Raw genomic sequence first — 19,509 nt, 5'->3', positions numbered from 1 at the left:
TAACCTGGGGACTGCCTGTACTAAAATTCATTGGACTCGGAGGAAAAAAAGTTGACACGTTAAAGCAAAAAGTCATAATAGTTAACAGCTATTTGGTGACAAATGCTGAGACACACTTTCATCAAATGTAAAGAAAGTTTGGACAGATAAGAGGAAAGGAATATAATCCTTCACATTTATAGACAGGTGCAAGAAATGCTCCCTGATGTTGATACAGCTATTTGACATAGCTCATAAACCACCAATGATAATCTTTGAGGAAGCATAAAAGTATTTTTTTCACCACAATCATATCGCAAAACAATGTTCTGTTAAATAGAGCTTCTGCTTTTCCCCTTTTAATTCTTTCAGAATTAACAGCAGAATATGCTTGCACCAGAAAACAATTTAATAAGAGGCTAAGTGAATTTGGGTTAATTCAGGTAAGCATGGAATTATATGGTGTTAATTGTCTCGTTCATTATTGCCATTGATTTTGACCTGTTAGCTATTGCTTTCAAGCTTAAAGTAGTACTCTATGGACACATTTTACGTCGATTAAAATTGTCTTTGTGTAAACTTTTATTGTATTGGGTAACTTTATCAGGCATTTTATATGTCATACACATGAAAATGTCTTTATAAAATTATCAATTGTATAGAACAGTGGTTCCCAAACCTGTCCTGGGGGACCCCCGGCCAGTCAGGTTTTCAAAATATCCCTAATGAATATGCATGAGAGAGATTTGCATATAATGGAAGTGACAGGTATGCAAATCTCTCTCATGCATATTCATTAGGGATATCTTGAAAACCTGACTGGCTGGGGGTCCCCCAGGACAGATTTGGGAACCATTGGTATAGAACAACTCGTGTGTATTTTATTCTTTTCCTTTCCTGCTGAGTGGGTGAAACATACTTATAACAATATAGAAAAACAGCCTCAAAGGCTCAGCAAGCACAGAGAGCAGAAAACTGCCCAAATGAACTATGCTTTTCTGGAGCATAGTTCATAAATAAAAAAAAAAAATAAGAGCACAGCTAGAAACGGTGTACTGCAAAAAATAAAAACAACAAAAAACTGGTAGCAGGTGAGGCTGGACTCATTTAGAGCACTGGTCTTTGACCTGAGGGCCGCCGTGTGAGCGGACTCCTGGCCAGGTTGGACCACAGTTCGGACCCAGCAGTGGCAACTCTTATATTCTTATGTTAGCACTTTTTAAATAGTTTATCAAAAACAGTCACCTCCCAGTCAGGAAAGCTAAATTGTATGTAAGAAAAGGTTCTGCAAACTAAAAAAAATGCAAAGATATTAAAAAAAAAAAAAAAGAGAGAGTCTCCAGGTGGTTTAATTCCTGGCTCCAGGCATCTTTAAAGACAGTGCTCAAGTGGAACCTCCTCTCATAAATCCTTCCAGGGATCCAGACAGATTCTCAGGCCCCAGGCAGAGCCAAGCCTCCAGTTCTCATTCCGCTCCAACTTCCAAGAAAGCACAATGATATTAGGTCCCAAGCAGTTCCCCTGAAAATGGATCTTAAAGTATGTAGAGGCCTGAGCGCAGATTGTTGGGTGCTGGAGATCATTCAGAGTGGTTAGAAGCTTAAATTTTCCCAGCCCCTAATGGACTTATATGTGGACTCCAGTGGGGTGACCAGAGAAAGCAAGCAGTTCAGAGGCTTAGATATTCAGGCCATAGAGTTGATGCGACCCTCGGCCTCGGACAGATGCTCCATATACTTCATCGTGCCCAAGAAAGGCTCAGCTGATTGGAGCCCCATTCTGAATCTTACATACAAGTCAATGCATTGTTGAAAGTGCCACGCTTTCACATGGAGATAGATCAGTCATAGTGGCGGTAGCACCAGGGAAATTTCTGGCTTCGCTGGATTTGATGGAGGCCTATCTGCACATTGCCATCTTTCCAGAACACAGAAAGTTCCTGAGTTTCCATGTCCTGGAAATCCATTACCAGTTCTCGGCTCTTACCTTTGTGTGGTAGCTACCCATCTACACAAGTCAGGCTTGCAGGTTCACCCATACCTGGATGACAGACAGAAGGAGCCCACATGGTTCAGGTCCTGCAGGGCCTGGTCTGGAGAGTGAATTTCTGAAAGGGCCAATTGGTTCCATCCCAATCCCTGGAATACCTGAGAGTCATCTCAGCACAGCAGATCGTGTCTACCTTCCATAGACAAGCAGACAGAAGCTTTACACCCAGATAACAAACTTGTTGGCCAAACCAGCTCCGTCCGCATGGCACTACCTCAAATGCTAGGCTCCATGGCAACTACAATAGATGTGATCCCTTAGGCGAAGGCTTATATGCATCCTCGCCAGAATGTGTTACTGTCAAGTGGTCACTTCAGTCGGGCACCTTGTAGTTGTCTCGGCCATGGACTCTAGAAACCCAGGCCAGTATGGCTCTGTCCAGTGGCGTTATCAAGGGGCATGCCCCTCAGAATAGCCTCATGGGTACTTGTGACAGCGGCTAACAGCCTGTTTTGGGGAGCTAGCTGCCATGGATGCCCAATCCAGGGGCATTGGCCAGCCTCCCAAAGGAAGTGGTCAATCAATAAATTGGAACTTTGTGCCATTCGATTGGCATTGCAGAGGCTGAAGAAGAGTCTGGAGGGGCAAGCGGGCTAAGTCTTCTTGGACAATGCTACTGTGATGGCATATGTCAATCACCAGGGAGGCACCAAGAGCGCGCAGCTGTGTTTGGAGACCTACTTACTATTCAGGAGTTTCACCTTGAGGTGCTTTCTGTGGTGCAATCAGCAAGAATGAACAGACCAATTTCCTTAGCAGGTAGACATTGGATCTGGGAGAATGAACGCTGTCTGCAGCACCCTTCCAGTCCATTGTTCCATGCTAGGGTCACCGAACATTCAATCTGATGGTGACAGCAAGAAACAAAAAGGCGGACTGATTCTTCAGTCAAAGATCTAAGCCTGGAAATGTAGATATGAACTTGATAGGCTGGATTCTCCACAGGATTGTAAGCCTTTGGGAAACGGTCGTTCTAATAGCTCCAGAATGGCCCCGCAGACTGTGGTTATGCAGACCCAGTGTGCGCCTTCAGAAAGGCACGTCTCAGACTGAGTACAGCCGGACTTTCTTTCTCAGGGATCAGTGGTCATAGAAGATCTGGATTGCGTTGCTCTTAAGGTATGGATCTTGAGCGTGTGGCATTAGCACACAAGGCATATTCAGAAGTGGTCATTGCTACTCTGCTCAGAGCTAAAAAGCCTACAACGGTCTCTGCTTATGCTAAGGCATGGGAAACTTTCCAGTACTGGTGCATTAAAGAGAAGCCTTTCTCTGCTCTGCTCTCCATTCTGTTAGCCTTCCTCCAGATTGGCCTTGCCAAGGGGCTTACAGTGGCATTCCTCAGAATCCAAGTGGTGGGACTCTTGTTTCAGGGCTTGAAAGCGTAAGGCTTTGTTGGCGTCTCATCTGGATATAGCCAGATTCCTAAAGGGGGCACTGCGGCTCAAGCCCTCGGTAAAACAACCATTTCCTTCATGGATCTTTAACGTGGTTTTGTAAGGCCTCAGTCAGGTTCCATATAAGCTGCTGAAAGAAGTCCTGGATGGATCTGATGCTCAAGACGGTTTTTCTTGTGGCTATTACCTCAGCGAGAAGAGTTTCAGAGCTACAAGCTCTTTCTTGCGGAGAGCCTTTCCTCAAGTTCACAGAGTCTAGTGTTTCTTTGCCTACCATTCCATCCTTTTTGCCTTCCTATGTCAATCACGAAGTCAGATTGCCAGCATTCCAGTTCACAAGTTGTAAGAAGGAACAGATTCTGAAAATGTTGGATGTGAGAACAGTGCTTTTCCAATATCTTGAGGTCACCAATGTCAGACTATCTGACCATTTTTTTGTGTTCACTATCAGGGCTAGACATGGCGCTTTGACTTCCCAAGGCCACAGTATCCAGATGGATCCATAGGGCCATATCGTCAGCATATATTGCCTGTGGAAAACAGTCACCAGTCTTCATAAAGGTGCATTCAACTGGAAATGTGACTTCTTCTTTGGCGGAAGCTCAAGCAGTCTTCCCTGAGGAGATTTGTAGGGCAGCGACTTGATCCACTCTACATACTTTTTCCAAGTTTTACAGAGTTGATGTAGCGACAAGGGAGGACTCCGTCTTTGGATCCTCAGTGTTACAGGCTGGCGCGGTGGTCCCATCCTAGATTTCTGGAACTGCTTGTGTACATCCCATCTGTCCAGAATGAAATACCCATTTGCACTAGAACAGGGCTAAGCAATTCCGGTCCTCGAGAGCCATAGGCAGGTCAGGTTTTCAGGATATCTACGATAAATATGCATGAGAGAGATTTGCATCTCAAGGAGGCAGTGCATGCAAATCCATCTCAAACATATTCATTGTGGATATCCTGAAAACCGAAATTGCCTACCCCTGCACTAGAAAAAGAAATTAGATTCTTACCTTACTAATATCTTTTCTAGTAGATAGGTGTATAATTCAGGAGCCCTGCCCTCTCAGTTATTTCCTGCACCTGCCTACTGTATGCATCAGAAAGCTTTGAGTCCAATCTGAAATTTGGATGTCGGTCAGACCATAAGAATATGAAGAATGGAGAATAAAAGATGGCGTCTTGAGCAGAGCACATATTGGAGTGCTCTCCGTCGACGGGGCAATTTCTTTTGAATAAATATAACTACTACAGCTAACTAATGCCCAAAAGACGTGGGAAACAGAGGGGATTTCCTCCACTTACCTCTGCTTTCTCCAATATGCGACAGACTGTAATACCATCGTTTACAGTCCAGCCAACCATTTCGGGCGGATCTGCTGCTGAGTCTAGGGGAAGTCTCAGCTTAGACGGCGACTTGTCGCTGAGCCCGAGAGAGCCACGCATGCCCCCAATGCCTGGAGGAACATCGGGAGACCGGTTGCTGTGGGGGAGCTCCCCGAATGTAGCGGGAGAGACGCTGCCGAGACCTGATGTTGACCCGGAAGTGTTTACATCAACGCCGACGCCGATTCCTGTTGGGGAGTCGCAGCGGCTAGGGAGTAGTGAACCCCGAGCAGCAAGTGGTGGAGAGGTTGAGGGAACCCAGGATTCGGTGCCTGGAGGAGTCACTGAGGAAAAGCTAGTGGCTATTTCCCCCCTCAAGCCACTTGTGAAGCCTCAGGCGGTCACACTTGATTCAATCTGGACTGCTTTGGAGAACCTACATTCGGTATGTGCTAATTTTGTTTCAATTACTTTAAATTCAACTTCTAAGATAAACCTGTTGGAGACATCACTTCAGCAGCAACAATCAGAGATAAAGAATTTAGAGAAAATAACAACAGAGACTAAAAATTTGATGACTAAACAAGTTTCTGATAAAATGCTTTTCCTGAGGAAGATTGAAAATTTGGAGAATCAACATAAAAGTTTGAACTTGAGACTTTTAAATTTTCCAATAGCCAAGTTTATGTCACCTCGGGAAATTTTTAGGAATTTCATGATAACTATATTGAAGATATCAGAATCTGATCTTCCACCACTACAAAAAATTTATTACTTAAAGAAAAATGTTAATAAAGAAGGAGAATCAGTTAGAGGTGAAGACCAGATGGATTTATCTGATATATTACAATCATCTGATATTGAAATAGAGGGTCGGGCTACGTTACTAGTCTCTCTTGTATTTCATCAAGATAAAGAATTGCTGCTGAAATTGTACTTTAAATTGAAACAAGTGTCCTACTTGGGAGGACGAATATATATGTTCCCTGATGTCTCAAAATGGACGCAATCTAGAAGAAAAGAATTTCTAACATACCGAATGAAAGTGATATCATTAGGAGCAGTTTTTCAATTAAGATTTCCTTGTAAATGTGTGGTTTCCCTTCAGGAAACAAAATATGTATTTTTTGAACCTGCCCAATTAGGCTTTTTTCTAGAAGGCAAGGGTGTCTCTATGCACCCAGATTGAACAGGATTGTATGGTGTTAATTTTGTTTGGAAGGCTGTACTCTGCTCTTTATTTTGGAATTTTTAAATTGGTTTATGTACCCCCTCCCCTGGGGGTTGTTATTCTCTTTCTTTTTTTCTCCTCCACCCATTGTGGACTATGTAAGATGCTATATTTCCTTATGTTATTTGCTTATCAGCATGAACTGATTGTATTGTATTTCAGTATTTCCTTATCATTGTGTGTAATGATAAATTGAAATGATAAATATAAAATAAAAAAAAAAAAAAAAGAATATGAAGAATAATCTATTGCTATAACACATTGAGAGTATTATTTGAGCTTCATAAAGGTTTTATGTTTGGTATGATGATTTGCTATTTTGGTTATTCAGTGGCAAAGCTTAACATGTTTATTATGATTTCAGAGGAGAACAGAGTTGTTCAGGGAGTTTCCTTTGACCTCTCCACATGTATTTCTATATTGGGCTGTCACCTGCTTTGGAACAAACTGAAGAGGGCAGCAGAGCCCTCTAGTGAAGGAGGAGGGATTCAAAAGCTGGAGTGGATTCCTTCTGCGTGGCTCGCAAGCATGAGGATATTACCTGTCTCGAGCCGCGGCACACTAAAGGTAGTGGCTGTGGCCGTAGTTCGTGGCACCTGGAAGTATGCGGATATCACCGTGATGACATCACGATGTCCGCTTGTGTGTGACGGCCCTACAGATGGGCCCTGAGACACCAGTAGGGGGTGCCAGAAGGGAAGAGGGCCAGAGAAAAGGATAGGTGCTGGCACCTTCTGATTGCCTACAGGACGTGCCTCTCGCCACGAGAGGCACGTCCTGTAAGCAGTCAGCTGGTACTGGCACCTCTCCTCCTCCCCAGTGTACCACGGCACACCTGAAATCTCAGGAGACACAGTAGTGTGCCTTGGCACACAGTTTGAGATACACTGGTCTAGAATGACACACCTATCTACTAGAAAAGATATTATCAAGGTAAGAACCTAATCTTTTTTTATATGTCTTGTTAATCCTTTCACTTTTATTAGGTTTACCTATTACTGTTCCTTGGCAGGATAAGTTTGCCCTCATGACTCAGAGAACTTATGTAATGGAGAGTATGGCCTACCTAACTGCAGGAATGATGGATCGGCCAGGGCTGCCAGATTGCTCTGTTGAAGCAGCGATGGTTAAGGTAATTTAAGTGGTCTTGAACAGTGAGATTTAATGCAAACACTAGAAGGGAAATTGAACACTTGACAATATATTGTGCAGGGCCAAAAGAAGTTCAGTTTGTGCTAGATTAAAAGAAAAGTTTTCTAATCTTCAGGTATTTATTTGTCCATTGCTCACACATTTCTGTTACTTTGTTGATAAAAATTTTTCATTCTCTTTCATTGTGTCTTCCAGTGTATTTTTTATTCTAATACCTAAATACTTTAATCCATCTTCTTTCCATACAAATGAGAATGAATCAAATAAGCCTTTAGTACAATGCACATTAAGTGGAAGAATTTCTGACTTGCTCCAATTTATCTTATACCCTGAAAATTTTCCAAATTTCTCTATCAACTCAAGCAAGCATGGAATGGTAATGTCTGGATTTCTTAAATAAAGCAGTATATCATCTGCATATGCAGAGATTTATGTTTCCAATCTGTATGCGGAATACCTTGTATCCGCTTTGCTTGTTGAATGGCTAATAACAAGGGTTCTAATACAATATCAAAAAGCAAAGGAGATAATGGACAGCCTTGTCTAACCCCCCCTCTGCAAATTAAAACACTCTGATAAATTATTATTAACTAGTCTTTAACGGGTGCTAGAGTAGATGTCTGTCTGTCTGTTTTTTTTTCTTTGTCTGTCTCTCCTTGCACACTGCCTGTCTCTGTCATTTTTTCTGTCTGTGTCTCTCCCTATGTCCTTAGTGCCCCTAGTGCCTCCTTCCCATGTCCTTAGTACCCCTTCCTACGTCCTTAGTGCCCCCAGTGCCTCCTTCCTATGTCCATAATGCCCCAGTACCTCTGTACTGTGTCTTTAGTAGCCCAATGCCTGACTTTGTCCCACCCCCACCCCCGATGCCAGCCTGCTTGCCTCCCATTCCCCTGAGCAGCATGTTTCCATTTAAACCCCCCCACCCCAGATGCCAGACTGCCTGCCTGCCTGCCTCCCATCCCCCTGAGCAGCATGTTTCCATTAAAACCCCACCACTGCCCCCCCCCTCCCGATGCCAGCCAGCCTGCCTGCCTCCCATCCCCTTGAGCAGCATGTATCCCTTTAACCCCCCCCCTTGCGCCAACCCTACCCGGCACTCACGAAACCCCCGTTGACCCTCCCAGCCAACCCACCGTTAAACGAACAGAAACCTCCCAGCTTCAGCAGCGTCCGAGGCACAGTAAACACGCTGCTTCGCGGTCTTCTACTGGCCTAATTTCCTCTGCCGCATTGCGGCGTGTTACTGTTGTGCTGGGTAGGGTCGGCGGCGGGGGGGAAGTCGCGGCAATTTTACCTGCCGCCGGTCCTTAGACGCGCGCATGCGTACTCTTACCTGCCACAGCCCGACAGATCAGGGATCAGGGAACACGGGGTAAGAGTGCGCATGCGCGCTTAGCATTTTATTATATAGGATATACAATCTTGCAGCAGGGGAGCTATACACGTCTGAATCATTTGTATAAATCCTGAACCTATACCAAACCAATCTAATGCTTGATACATAAAAGTCCATTCAACTCGATCAAAGGCTTTCTCCGCATCCGCATTTGTAAAAGCCTTCTATGAATAAGGAATTCCTGCTTTGATGTATTTTTCCTTATGATCTTTTTATTTGCTGAATTTATTTTTTGCTGAGTTTGTATTTTAGTATGTTTTCAGTTGAATTTGTATTTTTTGTAGGTCTTATTTTATGTACGTTCCTAGTTGATAGGTGGCATAGAAATTTTTAAAATAAATAAACAGATTCTGGGGCTCAAAGAGAGCTCCCTGTCCCCAAAATATACCAAGATATTTAAAGTGCCGAACTATCTGAATCTGGGTATCCTAGAATACTGGGTGAGAAGGGAAATCTCTTAATCTAAGCTGCCACTGTCTTCCCTGGTTTGATTCTTTAAAAGCCAAGAAGAAAATTCATCCAGGGCATCATTTAGTCTTGAAAGATTGGGCTGGAGAGGATTGATGTACAATAATAAGTTGTCATCAGAGTAATAAAATATTGAATGCCTAGGTTCTGAACTACCGTATTTCCACACATATGGGCTGTCCCCTTGTATCGGCTGCAAAAAATACCTATACGAGTTTAAAAACTGTTAAATAAGCCACCCCATTGTATTAGCCATGGCTTATCTACCAATAACTGGGGCAGCCTATACAATCTAATATAATAAAACGGTAAGCCGCGCATGCGTGGGTCCGTTTTCCGTGAGCTGCACCTAGGAAGTGGCATGCGCGGTTTACGGTCTGGCCTCGTGGCCAGAGTGCGTATGCGGAGGACAGATCGTGAAAGCACAGCCGGCGACTCCCCCCCTCACTCACTGTCAAAACCACCACCTCCTCCTTCTCGCCGGCTCACCCGCTTTTAAATGCTGTCTTAACGCTGGCTTTGCTGTCTTCTGTCCACTGCGGCCCGCCCTCTCTGACTACTTCCTGTTTCCACTAGGGTTGGCCGCAGTGGATAGAAGACGACGAAGCCAGGGGCTGTAGCCGCCGATCTCCGTTCCTCCGGGGAGGGGGGGTCTGGGAGGAGAGGGATCGCGGCCACTCAGCGCCCCCACGGAGGAGCCCAGCAACTTTCCGCTGCCCGGGACCCGACTCATTTGCCGCCCCCCCTCTTCCCTTACCGCGGGCCCGACTGGCGATTTAAGCAGCGTGTCAGCAGTCTTCACACGCTGCTTCGGGCCCTTCTACTGCCCTGATTTGCTCCGGACATGCCAGAGTAAATCAGGGCAGTAGAAGGACCCGAAGCAGCGTGTGAAGACTGCTGACATGCTGCTTAAATCGCCAGTCGGGCCCGCGGTAAGGGAAGGGAAGGGGATGGGGGGCGGCAAAGGACTCGGACCCGCGTTTGTAGTCGCGACTGTGGGAAGGGAAAGAGGGTAGAGGAAACGCTAATGCAGGCACAGGGAACTGGTGTGGGGGGAGGGAAATGGAAAGGGGAGGGAATGCAGCTTTGCACAGACAGACAGAGGGAGGAAGGGACACAGAAAGACAAGAAGAAAGACACAGGGACAGGTGCACAGGGAACTGGTGTGGGGAGAGGAAATGCTGCTTTGGACAGACAGACAGAGGGAGGAAGGGACACAAAGACAAGAAGAAAGACACAGGGGCAGGTGCGGGACAGCGGGAGTCGCGTCAGGAAGGGTGCGGGATGCCGCAGAGGGAACTTTTCAAATGGGTGCAACTGGGCGGCTGTCGGGAGCCTCTGATCAGGGGCAGAGCAAGGTAAGTGTATCATAGGGATAAGAAGAAGGAGGGGGGGAGAAAAAGGAAGGGATGCCTACTGCTGGACAGGGGGAGAAGGAAAGAGGTGCTGATGGACAGGGGGGGTGAAGAAAAAGGAACGGAGGCCTAATGTTGAACAGGGGGAGGTAAAACAAAGGGAGAAGGCCTGTTGCTGCATAAGGAGAGCTGTGAAGGGGTGGTGGTCGACACAGGGGAGGTAAAAGGAAGGGAGAATGGACAGGGGGAGCAGGCAAGGGGTGGTGATGGACAGCCAGAGCAGGCAAGGGGTGGTGATGGACAGCCAAAGAAAAAGAAAGACAGAAAGAAAGAAAGAAAGCGGCTAAGGAGAGAGAGAGAAAGAAATAAAGAGAGACACACACACATATATTCTAGCACCCGTTAATGTAACGGGCTATAAGACTAGTGTTTATATAAAATACAGTGGTGCCTCACACAACGAACTTAATTGGTTCCAGGAGCAAGTTTGTTATGTGAAACGTTCGTTATGTGAAACGCGTTTTCCCATAGGAATACATGTAAAAAAAAATAATTCGTTCTGCAGCATAAAATATGCTAAGATGACATAAAAAAGATAAATTTTTTGTTATTATTTTTATTTAGATACATCTAAAAACATACATCTCCCTGTCCTTTTACTTCCACTATCTTCCTATCCCATCTCTATTCCCTTTTGTCCCTCTCCCCATGATCAATCATCTCACCACCTCTCTCTGCCCTCACCCTCAGGGTTCAAGATTGCTTCCACTCTTTTTCCTGTTGTTCTCTCTGCCTGTCACCCTATGATTTAGCATCCCTTCTGCCCTTGTCCAATATTTCCCCTTCTCTCCCTCCCTCTCATCCCCTGCTCCAACATGTGCTTTCAGCGGCCTTCTCCCCCCTTAAGCGTCTTTTCTTCTCCACTCCACCTTTCCTCCCTCCCTGCCTCCACCTTTGTGGCGCTTTTGCACCCGACCGACAACAGAACAGGCCCGGTCGGACAAATCTCCCTGTCCTGTAGCCGCGAATCTAAATTACCTTCTTACAGCAGCTGGATTATTGAAGCTGCTGTAAGAGGTAATTTAGATTCGCGGCTACAGGGCAGGGAGGTTTGTCGGCCGGGCCTATTGTCGGTCAATCGGGGGACCTGACCAGCTGTGCACATTCTTCGGGGCGGACCGCCCCCTCCCCCCTCTTTCGTTCGCCATTGCCTTCTTCCTACCTGCCCTGCCGCAGCCGCACACAGCCGACCGGAAGTCTTCCTGATGTCAGCGCTGACGTCGGAGGAAGGGAGGGCTTTGCTTAAGCCCTCCCTCCGACGTCAGCGCTGACATCGGGAAGATTTCCGTTCGGCTGTGTGCTGCGACAGGGCAGGTAAGGAGAAGGAGACTACCCTCGACCAACCCCGCTGCGATCCAACCCCGCAGGAACCCCGGAAGGATGCAGCTCGGGCGACTTCGTTGTGTGAAACGAAGTACGTTATACGGATCACGACATAAAGTTCGTTGTGCGCAGCGTCCGCTGTGCGAGGCGGCCGTTATGCGAGGCACCACTGTAATTGAAATAAGTAAATAGTTGGGAAATAGTACTTGGAATCAAGAAGAATCCCACCACCTGTATCTATTGATAAGGGTGGATATCTGAATTCCTAAGATGTACTATTGTAAAGAAACTGGACTAAGAAAGAATTTATAAAACATTGATATATCATCCAGCGCTACTATACTATCTAAGTTAGAGTGAACTGTTTTGGTGTAAACTTAAGAACAGCTTTAAAAACCTAACTCATTCTTAACCTGGGGACTGCCATTTAAAAAAATTGGAAGGTTATGGAAAATAGATAATCTTAGACATTTTTGTGATAATAATGAAAACTAATCTACTGATAATTTATGACAGGTGTTCAGCTCAGAAAGTGCCTGGCTTTGCATAAGTGAGGCACTGCAAATTCTTGGAGGCCTGGGATATATGAAGGATTACCCATACGAACGTTATCTCCGGGACTGCCGAATTCTTCTTATTTTTGAGGCAAGTATTAAATCACATTTTTTATCACTGAAGGATGGAGCTTTGTAAAATGCTATACAGTGGTACCTTGGTTTACGAGTGCACCGGTTTGCGAGTGTTTTGCAAGACGAGCAAAACATTTGCAAAATCGGTGCCTCGATTTACGAGCGCCCCCCACCCTCCCCCCCACGATCCGGCACGTACCCCCTCTCCCCGCCGCGATTGGGCACCCCCCCGCCGCTTCTTACCCTCATCTGGGCACCGACACCGGCATGTCCTGTGCTTGGTGCCGGTGCCAGAAGATCAGCCTCCTCTTCTGCTGGGCCTTGAGCATCTGAGCATGCTCAAGGCCTGTGAGTTCACGTTCAGAACTACCACTAGACCACCAGAAGGGGGACAGGGTACAGGGCAGATCGGTGGGACAGGGTACACCATTTGGTTCAGAATTTTTTTTTTGTTGCTTTTTCCTCCTCTACACTAGGTGTGCCCTCTAGTCAGGTGCGTCTTATAGAGCGAAAAATACAGTACTTAGCTTCCCTCACAATCCCATATGTGCCCTTCGCATTTTCTATTTCCCTCAGCAATCACAGACTAACACCTAGACCATCCCGTGCTTGTTAGGGGCACAGTGCTTCTTTTCCTAGCTCCTTCATCCTGGAATGCAGAAACCCCATGCGGCCAGTTTAGATCCCACTTTAAACACATTTTTTCAAAATTGCCTTTCCGCACTAAGGCCCTGAAACGGTGCCTAACTCCTAGGCGCCATTGAGTGCGATTGCCAATCATCCACTAGGCGTCGTTTATAGAATTGCTCCTAGCAGCATCTAAATGGTTTTGAGCAGCAGTAGGAGTTATCCTTAGACACACTACCATTTAGGGCAGGGTTTTTTTGGCCTAAATGAGTGCACCTAAGTCACTGTATTGTAGGAGACTCACGTTTGTCTCAACAATATTAATATATCTCAAACATGTACATAGACTAAGCAAGCCACTCAGTAATTAATCAAGGAAAAATTATAAAAGTAGAGCTAAAGACCTCAATAATCCAGTACTCTAGGGTTTAATATATAACCCTAAGACTGTCAGCATTGGTCTGAAAAACTCCACTTTATTACAAAAATAATAACAACAATCATCAAATAATATATAATTCATTATCATCCTTCCAGACTGGCACAGAAACAGTTGGGTTTACGCTCCTCTACCAGCAGGTGGAGACTTGAGACCCTGACTTTTGACATTAGTACAAGTGGGCTGTGCAGCCCCCCTTACAATCAGTCTTTTCTCGGTCTCCAGCAGGTGTAGTGGTCTGTTTTGTTCAGTCTGTGCTGAGGTTTGTTAAGGCCTGTTGGATCTGGTTGGTGAATATTTCTTGTCTCTGTCTGTCTGGACTGAGTTTGGGGACCCTCTCAGTGGTCCTACCGAACTCGGGGGGGTGTCACACTCGGAAGGGTCGAGTCCCTCCACCCCCCATTTCCCTCACCTCCCCAGGTTTTTTTTGAATCTAGAGGAGCCTCTTGCCTTAATTCATCCTCCTTTGAACTCATTGATTCCACAACCTTAAATATATCATATTTTCTTATAGCCATTTGTTCAGCTAAGTGAATTTAAGAATGTTGGGCCTTGTTCTGTAGGGAACCTTTTCTTGACTTTAGCAAAGATCCAAGTTTCCAAGTTTATTTAGGTTTTGATATATTGCTCTTTATATGACTGAGCAGTGTACAATTTTTAAAAATGGGGTAAAAATAACTTACATAAAAAAACTAAATTGTACATTACCTATAATTAGTGTGTGGCACAGTGGTTAGAGCTACAGCCTCAGCACCCTGAGGTTGTGGGTTCAATCCCACGCTGCTCCTTGTGACCCTGGGCAAGTCACTTAATCTCCCATTGTCCCAGGTACATTAGATAGATTGTGAGTCCTTTAGGACAGACCTTAATAAATTCATGTAAACCATTCTGAGCTCCCCTGGGAGAACAGTATAGAAAATTAAATAAATAGTGTGAAAAGTTTCAGCCTCTTGAAAACCAGAGCTGGGATTGTGACATCATAATGCCTCAATCCACCAATGACTAAGAGCCAACCTCATCAGTGATGTCACAATGGCTTGATTGTCCTATACCTGGCTCACTTTCACTACTTTTTGATTTCTAGAGTGGCGCAGCGGTTAAAGCTACAGCCTCAGCACCCTGAGGTTGTGGGTTCAAACCCATGCTGCTCCTTGTGACCCTGGGCAAGTCACTTAATCCCCCAATTGCCCCAGGTACTTTATATAGATTGTGGGATAGGGAAAAATGCTTCAGTACCTGAATGACTAGAAATGGTATATAAATGACTATAAGTGGTATATAAATACTTACATAAAAAAATTATATATGATACATAAAGGAAAATAATATAGGGAGCTGGGAAAGAACTACTTTGTCTTGATAGAAAAGAAGGGGAAAGGAAATCACATGAGGATAAAAGAGTGAGGGTAAGGCAAGGTTTTTAGATTGATCTACAATCAAGCTATGGAACCAGTTAGATCTTAGAATGACTTATTGTATCTAGGCATAAGCATCAGTAAATAAAAAAGTTTTAAGATTAGACTTAAATTTTGTTAGTGATGTTTCATGTCGCCAGTAGGACGGAAGAGCATTCCAGACTGTGCGAGCTGTTATGGAGAATATAGTCTTGCGCGTAGCATCATATATTATTTGTTGACTAGTGCCATCCACTCTACCTAAAGTGGTGTTAGTCTGATTTAGATAAAAGAATCTCTCTATACCTGTTTTTCAGGATCTTAAAAATGAGGGAAGTGCAGTTGCCTTGCTTAGATTGGATATTGGATGCATGTTAAATCAAATACACTTCTCCCTCTGTATCTGCGGATTCGCTTATTCGTGATTTTTCGGCCGCTGACTCCACCCCAAAAAATTACATCATCATTAAAAGCACTTTTTCCTATTACTGTACCGTACTGAACTGATAAAGTTTATTGCTTACCATTAACTCTGAAAATCGCTGCTTATAAACTTTCTCCCACAAATTCGCTGCTTCCATGCTTCCCAATGTGCACTGAGCAAAACGCTGCTTCCCAGCATCCATAGAAAGAAGAGCTTCCCAGCATGCATGGAGAAAATTGCTGCTTGTCTGCCTGCCTGCCTAAGCCCTGAATTCTCTTTGAATCGCTGGGAATCGTTGCTTGCCCAGAAAAGTTATTTGCGATTTCAATACAAAAAACAACAGCTTTTTCTAAAAACCGCAAATAACCTTAGTTATTCACGGTTTTTCCATATTCTGCCCGCATCCCCCGTGAATATGGAGGGAGAAGTGTAATCTTTTTATTCTTTTTAGAGGAGCCTGCGAAGGGCAATTAGCATCAAAAAGAACAATCGATCTGCACTATTAACCTGATGATTACTGTGTGCTGACATCTATTTAGTGGCGTAGGTAGGGTGAGTGATGCCCCTCCTTGCCCTCTTCTCCGCCCCCCACTCCTTCCTGCCTCTTAATTTTCCCAGCGCAAGTAGCATCACAAACTTGCTACCAGCTCTCCCGCTGATGTCACTTCCTAGGCACAAGATCTGGAAGTGATGTCGGAGAGAGCCTACATCGACGTGGACAGCAAGTTCAAAATGCTGCTCGCGCACGGAAAAATAATGAGGTACGAGGGAAGGGGTGCACGCTCGCAGCAGGGGGAGGCAGGAAGGAGAGGAGGACGGATGCCAGTGCCCCCAACAGGATGGCGCTCGGGGCGGTCCGCCTCCCCCCACCTTACTACGCTACTGCATGCGGAAGCATAAAAAAGTTCTGTGCAAAGCCCTGTGACTATGAAGAACCAGCAAAGTTGCCCAGGGCTCGAGGGAGGCAAGAGCACCGCTTTAATGGTGGATTTTGCATGCAGGCTCTGAAGGAGGAGACAGGTTTGGTTGAAAATGGGTTAAGAAAGAGTATAAATTGTGCAGGATGGAGTTGAGCTGAGTATTTGAGGTGAAGAGTTTTGGTTTTATTTGGGTTGTGAGGAGACTGGGAGGTGTAATAATGCTGGGGTGGGCTTGGCAAATGGGAGTGGAAGACCAGTGGCAGGAGGGCGTAAAACAGAGTGTTTAGATTGAACTATGAAAAGGGGGTAACCAAATCTCCTCTGCTGAATTTTAAATGTGTCCCAAGCAGTAGTGGTAACCTTTACGCACTCTAACTCTTTAGAAATGAAAGGGAAGTTTTTCTTAAGAGGATCATTTTTCCTTTTAAAGTTTCTTTGGTTCTCATGCATTTGTCTAAGTCACACTTGTTTACTATCTGCACCCCTACTGTTCCTGTGGAATACTCTGGGGTACTCTTCTGCAGGGTGCCTATTAAAATAAGCCCTTAAAGTCACCACCTTATCTGTGAAGGACTGCACTGTAGCAGGTCTGATTCATTCAGTGCTCAGAACATGACTTTTGGCAGGAGGCACATGCTTTCCTGTCTCAGCTCATTCATGTTTTTAAATCATCTTTATTATTTGTATTAGGTGCCAAATCAGATGATGCATTTGTTTGCATAAGATTTTTTCGTATTATGCCCCCTATTAAACTCTGCACTTCTGAATAGACCTCTGTTATTTAGGTGGCATTTACAATGGTTTCTAATTCAGAGGGTCTAAATTATGGCAGAAATCAGACTAATAATAACAAAAGAATTGCCGCCATCATCATCAGTGACGTGGCATAGGGAGGAGAAAGCCGTGAAGGAGGTTTGCTGCTTTCGCTGGGAGGGTCGGAAAGGTTCACTTGGGGGGGGAGAGATAGGAGGGTCAGCGGGGGTTCGGCTGGGAGGGGGGAGAAGCGGTCTGCCTCAGTGCTCCAAGGCCTGGCGCCATTACCTTTTTCACCCCTCCCGCCCCCCCCTTGGTACGCTACTGCTCTCCATTTCTCCTTAGTTTGCCGGTTTTCTTTTTCGGCGACCGGCACGCTTTCAAAGAGCCGCGCATGCGCGGCTGCTCAAAGTTCAATCTTCTGCTCTGCTGCAACTTCCTGTTTCCGGTTGGGTCAGAGCAGAAGATTGAACTTTGAGCAGCCGCGCGTGCGTGGCTCTTTTGAAAGCGTTCCGGTCGCCGAAAAAGAAAGCCGGCAAACTAAGGTGAGGTGGAGAGAGGAAGCTGGTTAAACGATCGAGCCGACATGCGAGTGGGGGTTGCAGGGACCGCACGATCCTTTATGCCTCACTGCGGTGACAAGACCATTCACCGCTCCACGGGGCGGTGATGGCCTTGTCCCCGTCCCCGTCCCCGTAGAGGCTGCTAATTTTCATTCCCCGTTTTTGGCGGGTTACCCGCGGCTAAACGCAGTAGTCGCGGGTAAACCGCCACCGTGTCATTCTCTAGTAAGTATCAGAGATTTAAAGAAGTTGTAAGAGAGAGTGCAGATCCTAAAATCCAACCTATAGAACAAAAGTGATTTATTTTTGGAACCTGTGCTCCTCTCTAATGTGTCGTAAAGTTGACAGCAGAGAGGTACAAAAGATGGAAATACGGAAGTGGAATTTGTAATCCTGATTTCCTGAACAAGGTCATAGAGTAGAATCAAAATTGGAACAGCCTGACCAGCAAAAACAGAACCAGCCTGCAACTCTAAATATTGATCATCTGTAATTTTGTATTACAGGGTACAAATGAAATTCTTCGCATGTATATTGCTTTGACGGGAATGCAGCATGCAGGCAAACTCTTGACAGAAAAAATAAAGTAGGTTTAATTTTAAGCACCGTTTAGCTGGTCTTTTACATTCCTGTATTTTGTAAGAAAGTGATGTAAAAAATTATTATTGGAATCTACACAAATAGCATTTTTTTAATCATGAGTTTTAATCTATTGACAAATATGAATTGGTTGAAGACTATATGTATATTATGCAGCTGAACAGTAACTCAGAAATAATAGAAATACAGGTAGTCCCCAGGTTAAGAACGGGTTCCATTTTTGAAACCATTCTTAAGTTAAATTTGCATGTAACTCGGATCCTAGTATTCTTCCCACCTCCTTCAGGCCCCTCTTGCATCCCTTTCCATCCCTCTCCACTGTTCCCTCTCCACCACCACTACATCCAATATTTCTCCCTCTCATCTCTTCCCATGCATCTGTACCTCATGCCTCTCCCACCACCATGTCCAATATGCCCAACAATTCATCTCTTTCTTCATTTCCCCATGTGCACCATCTCTCTTTCCCTTTCACTCAGACACCCAATTCTCTCTTTCTATTCCCTCCCCACCTCAGCATTTCTTTCCCTCACTCCATCCTTCAATCTTCATGCCTCCTCACTCCTTCGTCCAAGATTGGTGCTCCCTTCCTCCTGGTTCCTTGTTTTCTGGACTCTCGTCAAACATTTTTATAGCATTACTGATATATGGCTTCCCAAACTAAGCATAGTATTTTATGAGGTCACACCAATAACTTGCACAGAGGCACTGTCGCCTCTTTTGGCTGGTTATGCTTCTCTAACATTTTGAACTTGGTTTCTTGAAAGACATTTCCTGCACATCTAACCTTAAGTATTGTAAAATGGAGCTGATGATAATTAACAGTAATCATTTTTAATGGAGCTGTATTTTTTGGGTTGGCCAGAAAAAGAGGAGGAAGTACATTCCTTCTGTAAAGTTTTCAGAGAATCTTTGATTTTTCTCTAACAGCTTTGTTTGTCTTTTTAATCCTTTAGAGAGATGAAGAAAGGGAATGTTGGAGTTGCGGTGGGAATGTTTGTCAAGAAACTGCGTGACAGTTTGGGCAGAAAAGTGGATTTTGGATTGACGGGTAAAGAGGGAGTAGTTCATCCCAGCTTAGAGGTAAGCAGTGGACATTATTTCTGGAAATTGTACATTAAAAGAGGGAAATCCCTTTACCTTAAATATTCTACTGATCTACTACTAAATATTTCTATAGAGCTACTAGATGTATGCAGTGCTGTATATATCATATGCGTTTTTGTACTTGGGGCAGTGAAGGGTTAAGTAACTTGCCCAAGATCAGAAGGAGCTGCAGTGCCCCCACCTCCTATCCCCTTCTCACTTTCCCCCACCAATACAGAGTTCTTCCACAACAAGATTCACAAGATCCACTTTGAATTCTCAACCATGTCACCTCCCCTACCACCTCTTCCAGCTGTCCACTCTACGAACCTCCCTTAAAT

At 44.9% G+C, this 19,509-nt stretch overlaps 1 protein-coding gene across 1 annotated transcript in view; it reads left to right on the top strand.

Moving 5' to 3' along the window:
* Positions 1-19,509, top strand: part of ACAD9 (acyl-CoA dehydrogenase family member 9) — an 84,248-nt gene that overhangs the window by 51,218 nt on the left and 13,521 nt on the right. The window contains exons 10-14 of the mRNA XM_033926152.1: positions 352-422; positions 6,992-7,111; positions 12,250-12,378; positions 17,989-18,068; positions 19,039-19,165. Coding sequence (XP_033782043.1) covers positions 352-422; positions 6,992-7,111; positions 12,250-12,378; positions 17,989-18,068; positions 19,039-19,165 — 527 coding nt within the window. The remainder of the gene's footprint in view (positions 1-351; positions 423-6,991; positions 7,112-12,249; positions 12,379-17,988; positions 18,069-19,038; positions 19,166-19,509) is intronic.

This window comes from Geotrypetes seraphini, chromosome 17 (genome assembly GCF_902459505.1).
Source record: "Geotrypetes seraphini chromosome 17, aGeoSer1.1, whole genome shotgun sequence".
Taxonomy (NCBI): Eukaryota; Metazoa; Chordata; class Amphibia; order Gymnophiona; family Dermophiidae; genus Geotrypetes; species Geotrypetes seraphini.
Note: the sequence above shows the minus strand (reverse complement) of the source record. Positions and strands in the feature narration are given on the sequence as shown.